The sequence below is a fragment of the Nicotiana sylvestris genome, chromosome 3 (genome assembly GCF_000393655.2).
Source record: "Nicotiana sylvestris chromosome 3, ASM39365v2, whole genome shotgun sequence".
Lineage (NCBI taxonomy): Eukaryota > Viridiplantae > Streptophyta > Magnoliopsida > Solanales > Solanaceae > Nicotiana > Nicotiana sylvestris.
In genome coordinates this window covers 109,569,439-109,580,554 of record NC_091059.1, presented here as the reverse complement: position 1 = coordinate 109,580,554, position 11,116 = coordinate 109,569,439, and the positions used below count along the sequence as shown (strand labels likewise).

Sequence of the window (11,116 nt, the reverse complement as noted above, 5' to 3'; positions counted from 1 at the left end):
CCTTACTAATTGAACATTAGCTTCTTCCGGTACTTCGAAGAAAATGTCCAGCTGACACCTCTGCAGCTCATTCAACATATTGGGGCATTCCACCTCCAAAGCCATTCGATCAATGTGTACCTCTGGTTGTAACTTCTTAGCTATTTTCTGGTTGTACCTATTCTCCACTGCGTTGGAGACAAACCGAGTGCTGTCGAACTAAGATGCACTGGTGTGGCTCCTAGATCATGAGGAGCTGCTCGGTCCACTGATGGAAGGTCCGGTGTTTCGTCTTTTCCTGTAGGAGCTCATTGTACCTGTCATATAATGAAACGCTTATTAGTGAGTATGCAAAATATGTGACTATGGATGGTTACTCAGACTTTACCATATCCATGTCACACGCTATTGGGGCAATTTCCCAAACACCTTGCAAGCAAATTGCCGTCCAGACACATCTAGCCCTCATGGGTACATCCAAGCTCCTCCCCAAATAAGTATACTACCACACCAATTCACCCCACACTTACTTCATTCAATCACCCACCAATAACACCATTCAAATATGCAATTTACAGCCCCTTCACCAATCAGCTCAAAGACAAAATTGCAAAACAAAAATAAGAAGATAGAAAAAAAAATATAGACCAACAATTATATCCCAACACCATATAAAATCACATAATAGCAACACAATGCCAAAGAAAAGAGAGAGAAGAGTTAGAATCTTACCTTAAGGGGTAAAGGAGGAGAGGAATGGAAGATGAGGGTGGTGTGGTGAAGGAGAAGAAGAAGAAGAAGAAGAAGAAGAGAGGAGTTGGGGAGGTTAAGGATTAGAGAGAGAGAAAAAGTGGGAATATAGGGGAGGGGGTCGTGGGTTTTGGGGTTAAAAGGGGGGTTTTGGGTTGGAAAAAAAAAGAAGAAAAGAATTAAGAGAAAACGGAAAAAAAAATTAGACTTACCTGGACCGACCGCGGTCCACCGCGGCCACAGTGAGTTGGAAAATCTGAGGCAGAAAGTTTACGCCTCACCGCGGTCGCGGTGGGATTAAAAATCCGAGGCAGAATGTTTGCCTCCCACCGCGGTTTGCCGCGGTCGCGGTGCTGGGTGCATTTTTTTTAATCACCTAATTAACACACCCGTGGGTTGCCTCCCACGCAGCGCCTGATTTAACGTCGCGACACGACGCCAGCATTTGATCATCACTCCTCATCCGCGTACTGGGGCTCTCCCAAAGTGATTACCACTCTATCCCCTTTTTCATCGGACATGCCAAGGTAATGTTTCAACCTTTGCCCATTTACTGTGAACTTGTTTGTCCCATATTCTGATTTAATCTCTACAGCTCCACTTAAGAACAATTTCACCACTCTGAAGGGTCCTGACCATCGGGATTTTAACTTACCTGGGAACAATCTCAATCTCGAGTTGTATAACAACACTCGATCTCCGGGTTTGAAGTTTCGATCCAAGATGTGCTTATCATGCATTAACTTCATTCTTTCTTTGTATAATCTAGCACTCTCAAAGGTCTGGAACCTGAATTCCTCGAGCTCATGTAGTCCCGTGACTCTGTTAGTGCATGTTGTCTCTATGTCTAAGTTCAACTGTCGCAATGCCCAAAGCACTTTATGCTCTAGCTCAACTGGGAAGTGGCATGCCTTACCAAACACCAACTTGTACGGTGACATCCCAATAGGGGTTTTGAAGGCTGTGCGGTATGCCCACAATGCATCATCCAATTTCTTTGCCCAGTCAGTCCTTGTTGGAGACATAGTCAACTACTACAAATATGTACTTATTACCATGCGAGATAACGAATGGCCCCATGAAGTCAATCCCCCATAAGTCAAAAATCTCCACCTCTTGAATTGTGGTCATTGGCATCTCGTGTCTACGAGATATGTTGCCAGTTCTTTGGCATTCATCGCAGCTTTTGACCCAGGCATGAGCATCATTGAACAGAGTAGGCCAGTATAAGCCTGACTCCAACACCTTCGCTGCTGTCTGAATTCCTCCAAAGTGCCCACCATATGGTGAAGCATGGCAAGCCTGCAAAACAGAATGTTGATCTTTCTCGGGGATACACCGCTGGATCATGTTATCTACACATATTTTGAACAATAGAGGTTCATCCCAATAATAATATCGACAATCACAGAAGAACTTTTTGCTTTTGAATTGAGGAGAGTTCATAAGGTACAATACCACTTGCTAAATAATTAGCAATATCAGTATACCAAGGTGTCTCCTCCATTGTCATTGCCAGTAATTGTTCATCCGGGAATGTCTCTGTTATATCCTCAACCTCTAGCTTCTTTTCAGCTCCTTCCAACCTTGAGAGGTGGTCAGCTACTTGGTTCTTTGTCCCTTTTCGGTCACGTATTTCCAGATCAAATTCTTGTAACAGAAGAACCCAGTGAATCAAGCGTGGTTTTGACTCTTTCTTTTCTATAAGGTACCTAATTGCTGCATGGTCAGTGTAAACAATAACTTTAAAGCCAATCAAGTATGACCTGAATTTGTCGAATGCAAAAACAACAACCATCATCTTCTTTTCCATCACAGTGTAATTGAGTTGTGCACCGCTCAGCGTTCTGCTTGCATAATAAATCGGGTGCATCAGTTTACCCTGTCGCTGCCCCAAGACTGCTCCTATGGCGTAGTCACTGGCATCGCATATGAGCTCAAACGGTTGCTCCCAGTTGGGTGCAACAATGATGGGTGTAGTCACCAATCTCTTCTTCAGCTCCTCAAATGCCAACCTGCATTCATTAGAAAACACAAAAGGGTGATCCTTTTCAAGGAGTTTGCACAATGGGTTAGCAATTTTGGAGAAATCTTTGATGAATCGCCTGTAGAACCCGGTGTGTCCAAGGAAACTTCTCACTGCCTTGACCGAAGTGGGCGGTGGTAGTTTTTCAATCACGTCCATCTTGGCATGGTCGACCTCAATTCCCTTACTAGACACTCGGTGTCCCAGGACTATCCCTTCCTGTACCATAAAATGGCATTTTTCCCAATTCAACACTAAATTTGTCTCCACACATCTTTTGAGAACTCTTCTTAAGTTGTGAAGACAGTCCTCGAATGAATCTCCCACCATAGAAAAATCATCCATAAAGACCTCCATAATATCCTCCACCATGTCTGTGAAAATGGCTAACATGCACCGTTGAAATGTTGTCGGTGCATTACAAAGCCCAAAAAGCATTCTCTGAAAGGCGAAGATGCCATATGGACAAGTGAAGGATGTTTTCTCTCTATCTTCGGGGGCTATGGATGTATGATTGTACCCCGAATAACCATCCAAGAAATAGAAGTGCGAGTGCCCGGCCAGCCTATCCAACATTTGGTCAATGAAAGGTAAGGAAAAGTGGTCCTTCCGGGTGGCTGTGTTCAATTTTCGGTAATCCATGCAAATCCGCCATCCCGTGACTGTACGAGTTGAGATCAACTCATTGTTCTCGTTTTGCACAACATTTATTCCCCCCTTTTTCGGTACACATTGGACAGGGCTGACCCAATTGCTATCTGAGATGGGGAAGATGATTCCCGCATCTAACCATTTGATCACTTCCTTCTTTACTACCTCCTTCATGTTCGGGTTCAGCCTTCGTTGATGTTCTTTGGAAGGTTTGTGCCCTTCTTCCAAGAGAATCTTGTGCATACAGAAGGCTGGGATGATACCTTTTATATCTACCATAGTCCAGCCAATGGCAGTCTTGCTTTCCTGCAGTACCTGTAAGAGCTGTTCTACCGCACATCTAACAAACCGGATGATATAATCACAGGCAATGTAGAATAGGGACCTAAAAAACGTACCTGAGGTGAGCTGGGAGTAGCTTCAGCTCCAACTTGGGTGGTTCCTCTACCGATGGCTTTGCTGGGGGTGTAGCTCTTTTCTCTAACTCAAGGGACTCGAACTGAGGTTCCCTTTTCCAAAATCATTGTCCTTCCTATGCCATAACCCACTCGCCAACCCTTCACCATCCATTTCTTCTAAATTTATTAGACATGCCTCCAATGGATCCTTAGCAGTTAGGGTCACATCATCTTCTTGCAGGATCACATCCACTGCCTCCACTAGAGAGCAATTCGCATACTCACTGGGTCTCCTCATGGAGTGCTGAACATTGAATATGACTTCTTCATCGTTCAGTCTCACAATCAATCAGGGCTCTCCTAGTGGCCAAAAATGGCCTACCTAGAATGATAGGTATCTCCTCATCTACCTGACAATCCAGAATAACAAAGTCTGTGGGGAACACGAACTTCTCCACTTGCACCAATACATCATCAAGAATCCCAGTAGGTCTTTTTACTGTGCGGTCGGCCAGTTGCAGTAACATCGAAGTCGGTCTAGCTCTGCCAATGCCCAGTTTGTGTATACAGCCAACGACATCAAATTTATGCTGGCTCCCAAATGACATAATGCCTTTGCAAAGGTGTAACTCCCAATTGTGCAACGAATAGTGAAGCTACCTGGGTCGGACATCTTTTGAGCCATTGGTCTGGTCACTACTGCGCTACACGTCTGCGTTAGAGTCACTGTGGATAGATCCTGAAAATCAAACTTCAGTGACATTAGGTCTTTCGTCATCTTTGCATAACTTGGCATCTCCCTCAAGACATCCATCAAAGGAATATTCAACTGAATTTGACGCAGCATCTCCATGAATTTCTTGTATTGATCTTCCTTCTTTTGTTTTACCAATCTTTGAGGGAATGGTGCAGGTATCACCCTTTGTGCACTGCTTGTTGACTTCTCTCTGTTGGGGTTCGTAGCACAAGAGGCACCACCTATTCTGCAGCTTGTTCGTTTACCTTAGCCTTACCCTTTTCATCTTGACCCTGTTCAACTACCACTTCAGTCAGATTTGTTGGTTCTTCTACCTCTAGTGGAGTTGGAGTGGCTGGTGTAGTCTCCTTGTTGGCTTGTGCAACCTCCTTCTCCTTGTCTAAATCTCTCCCATTCCGAAGACTTACTGCCATTAGCTGATTCGGGTTTTGCTCCTTAGAGTTAATGTTTGTATCCGCTGGCAATGTTCCCTGGGGGCGATTATTCAAAGCCATAGATAACTGCCCCAACTGAGTTTCAATGTTCTTTATAGCTGAATCATGTACTGCCAAGTTTTCTTGCATCTTACCGTTTGTCCCAATGAGTTGCTGGAGCATCCCCCTGATCTCTACCATGTTGTTATCTTGCTGCTGAGGAGGTGGCTGATATGTCAACTATTGTTGGTTCTGTTGTGGGTAGCCTGGTTGTCTTTGGTACTATGGCACCAATTGGCCTTGAGCTTGCATGCTCCCAGGCTGAGGCATGTTGGGTATGTATTGCTGATTTGGTGCAGGTCTCCATTGTTGTCCTCCTTGTCTCTGACCCTCAAAGTTGTTAACATAATTCATATCTTCCCTTGCCCCTTGATTTTCGCCTTCTCCGCTCCATGAACACACGTAGGACTTATTAACACAGGGTGTACACAGTCCTCCATTTGTCGTGTCAACAATATGCACCTATCTGGTACCCATCTCATCTATCTTCTTTGTCAAAATACTCATCTGCGTTAGAAGTGTGGCCATGTTCTATGCCTGCGAATTATTTGGGTCAAGAGGCACTGAATGCACTATGGGTGCCAGTGTTGTACCTCTAGTCATCCACCCTGAGTTCTGGGACATCTTGTCCAGAAGGACCTTGCACTCAGTGAATGTCTTACTAAAAAATGCACCTCCAGCTGAAGCATCCACATTGGCCTTTAGATTGACAGCTAATCCCATGTAGAATCTCTGGCCAAGCATCTAGTCTGGAATGCCATGGTGAGGACACTTCACTAGCATCCCTTTAAATCTTTCCCAAGTTTCTTGCAAGGTCTCCATCAGCTGCTGTTTGTACTACAATATTTCATCAATCTGCCTTGCAGTCTTGTTGGGTGGGTAGAATTTATTCAAAAACTGTTTTACTAATTCCTCCCAGGTGACAATGGAATTGATTGGGAGCGAATTCAGCCAAGTCTGAGCTTCCCCAGTCACAGAGAACGGGAACAGTAATAGTTTGATAGCTTCTGGGGTCACATTTGGCTATCTTTGAGTCACACAAATTGACAGAAATTTTTTCAAATGTTGTTGAGGGTCTTCAATGTGTGACCCGAAGAACAATCCCTTATTCTGCAGTAGATGCAACATGTTGTTGGTGATCTGGAATGTCTCCGCTTGTATTGCAGGTACAGCTATGGCAGTTGCTAGGTTGTCAACTGTAGGTTGAGCCCAGTCATAAAGTGCAGCTTCGGGCATAAGAGGTGCCACCACTCTGACATTTGGGTCAGCTTGCTTGTCTCTGATGTTTCCGTTGACGTTCTCTACGTCACCCATGTCAAGGTCAAGCTGAGGTGGTTGTTGTGATTGTTGGATCCTCCTGTTGGCACGATTAAATGCTCTGAATGTTTTCTCGGGGTTTGAAAGTCCTTCAAGCAGTTCTCCAGTCCTCAATGAATTTCTAGGCATACACCTGAATTCCACAAGAGTTCAAACGTTAGAATTTCAATGAAAATTTGTTTAGCACCTTTGAAATTTGATTTGAACTAATAATTTTAACACTACTTCTAAGTTGTAATAAATAACACTGTTAGTTTCCCGGTAACGGCGCCAAAATTTGATAACGCCCAACTATGCCTTTTAAAAGACAAAGCGGTCGCTGCAAATATAATCCGGTTTTAAGTCCGGAATCGAATCCTCAGGGAACTAACCTACCTATTACACTTTCCAGCAATGTTATTATCAACTCAATCAATCTCTAGATGCAAGATTTTTTATCAATAAAGATTGGGTTTTTGTTTAACGACTTCAACTACTTACTAAAAACAACAATAAGCTAAAACAAAGATAATTCAATGGTAAAAAGGTCTAGGGCAGTGATTTCCCCAATTGCTAGTTTAAGTCTTGACTCGTCCGCTATAATTTCGCTGTAATACTCTATGAGGATTAAGAGTTATGGGCTATCGTAATTATCTCTCAATCAACTACGATAATTTACTAGAGCATTCTCTCGAACTACTTTAGCTGACTATGGGTATACAACTCTAGATTATCCCACCAAAGTTTTGTTATCTCTAAACCCACTTTTAAGTTCAAGTAAAGAATCTCTTCAATTACCCAAAAGTGGTGTTGTTCAATAGCTATCTAACCCAATATTCTTTCTCAAGCAATATAAGGTGATTAGACACGATTAATCAAGGGCCCATTCAATTAATCACCATACAAAATATAGTTGAACAATCATATCATAAATCCGGCTCGATTATAACAATTTGAATCAAAACTTCAACCAACAATTGGTTCCATCAACCCTAGATAATTGTTTAGCTACTCATAACAAAATAAGGAAGAACTACTAAATTGTTCATAATGTAAAATTGCAAGAATCAAAAAGAGATAGAAGAACTCTAATGTTTGGTTGATCTTCTCACACTTGTTCTTCCTCCAAAAGTAGTCTAAAATTAGCCTTTTTTCAGTTGGGCGAATGTCTAAAGCTTATAAGGGTTTTACAAAAGTTTCCCCGAAATTACACTTTGGTCCACAACTTCCAGCGATTGAACAGTTCACCGCGGTGGCCTTCTTGCCCGGACCATTTATGCTTCTTGATGTTCGGGTATTTCTCGAGTGGGCGTTTTTCTTCACATTATTGCCCCAAAAACACTCCATGTTGCTTCCTCTCATATAATATTCCCTGCTAAACAAAAGAACACTATTTAGAGCATTTTGTTGGCAATATATCTATAAAACAACAACAAAGTATGGTCATATTAAGGTGTAAATATCAACTATATAGCCTACTATCACTGAGGCATAAGTATCTGATCGCTCCAAGAGCCGTTAACTCTCACAAATTCATGGATTTGCTAAAGATAAGCAAGGGATTCCCGTACTCCGAGTTGGAGGGTGGTTTTTCCACTCTACGTTTTATATACCAGAGGTACGGGCATGTAGGAGGGTTCAACGATCCGAAAAATGGGGTTTGTAGTAAAGGGAACCGAACAAAATGGGATGAGCATAGGCGTTTCGCCTTCATGGTAGCTTTCCTAGGCCTTGTGGTGTTTCCCCGAAAATACGGGAATATCGATTTGCAGGTGGCTGGAGTCATCAAGTTCTTGATTACCAACGCCAAGAGCACTTTTGCCCCTATGATAGTGTCTGAGATATACCGAGCTCTCACAGCTTGTAAAGCTGGGGCGGATTTCTTCGAGGGATGCAATTTGCTATTACAGATGTGGATGATCGAGCACCTGTGTCATCGCCCTCAGTATATGAGTTACGGATCCACAGAGAAAAGTTGCATTGAAGAGTTTGACATAAGGATTTCAGGGTTCAAGCTGCCTGAGGGGTTTGGAGATTGGGTATCCCGCCTTCGTTCCATCACTGCGGGACAAATACAATGGACACTAGATTGGCTTCCTGTTGAAGAAATTGTGTATATGCCCGCCACTGGTCCTTACTTCCTCCTAATGGGTCTGCGAGGTATTCAACCCTATGCTCCTTACCGGGTAATGAGACAGTTGGGAAGGTATCAGGTGATGCACCCAGATGAAGATCTTAGTAATTATGCGATCGAGGTTAGTTCCGACGGCCAGTTTCATGAAGAAACAGTTCGTTCTATTTGGAACGAATGCCAGTATTTGATGGTGAACACTCGAGGGCGTGACCTATCTAGAGGCGAAGTCTCACCCGCCTATCTTGCCTGGTATAGAAAGAAGAACACTGCAAGGGCCGAACCAGAAAGACCAGCCAAAAGGCCTCACATTCAAGAATTCATTGAGGTGTCGCAAGAACAGTGGGCTTGGTTGGCCAAGGAGAATGAGAACAGGGCCACAATAGGAAAGTTGGAGAAACAAGTCAAAGAACTTCAATTCGAGAATAGCTTACAAGCCGCGGTGGACAAAGGTGAAAAGAAAAAGCTAGCCAAAGAAAACGAGGCCCTCCGAGCCCAAATTAAGAAAATGAAAGTAGAGGCAGAAAACCCCGCCCAAAGTGCCAAAGATGAAAAACTTATAGGTAGCCTGAGGCAGAAAGTGAGTGACTATAGTTTTGATTTGAATAAAGTAGAAAGTGAACTAACCAGGATTCGAAAGCAGTTGGCTAAAAACGTGGATGAACGAGCACGCCTGGTTAAGCAGTTGAAAGAAAAATACGACAATGAGGTCGCATGATTAAAGAAAAGGGTCATCGCCACGAAAAACAAAATGACCAAACAGGCGAAAGATTTCAAGGTTGAAAGGGAACATTGTTATACAACATTGACACAATTAGAAATAGATTTGCAACAACTTCAGGAGCAGAATCATGCAACCGAGCAAACTTTGGAAACCAGGGCCCATCAGATCGGGCGTTTGTTGCAAGAAAAAGGAGTCATAGGAGAAAGAATTAGAACCATAGCCGATTACATTGTTGTGAAGTGCCAAGCCTATGAGGATATGACTCGCACCACCTTCTTCGCGGCAGTAAAGATATTTGTTAAATAGATAATGAGTGACTTGGATAGACTTCAAAGGGATCTTGCATATAGGCCCGCGGTGAGACCGAATGATGTCCTGCGGGTACCAGGAGCTTTAATGTATTCATGATTTTTCATTTGAGTCTGTATTTCCTTCTTCGTTAGAGTCTGTCAGTTGTCTTGAGTCTGTATTTTCTTTCTGCTGGAGTTTGTCAATTGTTTTCGAGTCTGTATTTTCTTTTGTGGGAGTATGATAGTCTATATTCGAAATCTGTATTTCGTCCTTGCATCAGAGTCTGTTAGTTTCTTTTAGAGTCTGTTAGTTTTGAGCCTTTGTAATCAAAGCATTTGCTTTTATGAAAATTGAAAATCCCAAAAAATGTTTTATTATTTATTTTCACACTTATCTCCCAGAACTACGCTCGGCCTGATTCAAGCGGGGTCATGATACGTAGGCAATCTCCATAGGATTCGACCATAACCAAGAGAGAAGAAAAAGAAAAAAAAAGAGGAAAAACAAGAGAGAAAAAGAAAAGAAAAGAGAGAAAAATAAGAAAACCAAGAGAAAAAACAATGGCAAAACAAGAGGGAAATGAGAGGATAAAAACAAAGAAAAGCAAAGGCCAGAATGAAAAGAGAGAAAAGGAGGAAAAGAGAAATTGCAAATGGAAATAAGGAAAGGCCGGGATGACGCAAGCAGCCGATTAAATGCATAATAGAAACGGTTAACTGCTTAGGTGCATTCATTCCCCAAAATGTGCGGTTACCAATTTGTTAAAGCCCTAATCACTAACAAGGTTGTTGTTGATGTACTGAGTTCAGGCAGGTGGTTAGTTGATTGGCATTCTGGCAACTCACCCCTACAACACCCGATCAAAAGACAAGCTGAATATGGCCAACCAAGAACCAGAGGCAAGTATTGTTGATCCGTCAAAAAAGGTGGAAGAATTGGATGTTAATGCTATGAAGGAAGAGATGTATAAGTTAAAGCAGCAAATGGCTAAAATGTACCAGGCCTGGGAAAAGGGGCATCCACCACCGGTCTATCCCGCCAACTCTGCTTATATCCCACTATTGGCTCAACCTCAGGAACCTCCCACTGTGAACTCGTCTCCGGCCTTTCCTCTCTACCAACAGTGCTATGGCACCACTTCCCATACATCACAAGCTCCACCACCCAAACAAGTCACATACCCTCCTCCACCAGTCACGCCCGTCTTGTGGCACCTCCACCTGCTGCATTACATTGGTCTTCCAGTGAGCCTCTGTTCCAGACCCACGACAACCGGTATTATCCCCCTGATCCCACCTTCAAAGTTCCAGAACCGTATTCTTACACCCCTCATCTTGATCTCCTGGCAGAGACCGAGAAGCCACCCAAAAATCCCGAACATGAGGAGATGATCAGAAAGGTCAAAAGCTTGGAACAATCATTCAAATATATGAGGGGTTTGGGAGGTCAAGTAAGCGTGGCCTATAAGGATTTATGTCTGTTCCCAGATGTTCAGTTACTAGCAGGGTTCAAGATGCCTAAGTTTGATCTGTACGATGGGCATAGTGACCCAGTAGCACATTTAAGAGGATTTTGCAGCAAGATGAGAGGGGCAGGCGGAAGAGATGAATTATTGATGGCATATTTCAGCCAAAGTCTGA

The 11,116-nt window shown here is 43.1% G+C and overlaps 1 protein-coding gene and 1 non-coding gene across 2 annotated transcripts; one reads left to right on the top strand and one right to left on the bottom strand.

Annotated features, from left to right (window-relative positions):
- Positions 1-1,181: 1,181 nt before the first annotated feature.
- On the bottom strand, positions 1,182-4,412 carry LOC138887824 (uncharacterized). The gene is made up of 9 exons (XM_070169612.1): positions 4,215-4,412; positions 4,001-4,108; positions 3,805-3,905; positions 3,503-3,746; positions 3,083-3,196; positions 2,844-2,974; positions 2,188-2,744; positions 1,843-2,084; positions 1,182-1,760 (listed from the first exon to the last, which is right to left on the bottom strand). Exons 1-9 carry the CDS (start codon positions 4,410-4,412, stop codon positions 1,182-1,184), a joined length of 2,274 nt encoding a protein of 757 aa, XP_070025713.1.
- Positions 4,413-5,788: 1,376 nt separating this feature from the next.
- Positions 5,789-5,895, top strand: LOC138888833 (small nucleolar RNA R71). Its single transcript, XR_011406412.1, has one exon. It is a non-coding gene; the product is annotated as a small nucleolar RNA R71 (small nucleolar RNA).
- Positions 5,896-11,116: the final 5,221 nt, after the last annotated feature.

Coding starts and splice junctions, on each gene's coding strand:
- LOC138887824 (XM_070169612.1), bottom strand. CDS start 4,412: ATGTCATTTGGGAGCCAGCATAAATTTGATGTCGTTGGCTGTATACAC. Junction 4,109..4,214: donor TTGTTATTCTGGATTGTCAG/GTAGATGAGGAG, acceptor TTCAATGTTCAG/CACTCCATGAGGAGACCCAG. Junction 2,975..3,082: donor TTATGGATGATTTTTCTATG/GTGGGAGATTCA, acceptor TTTATGGTACAG/GAAGGGATAGTCCTGGGACA.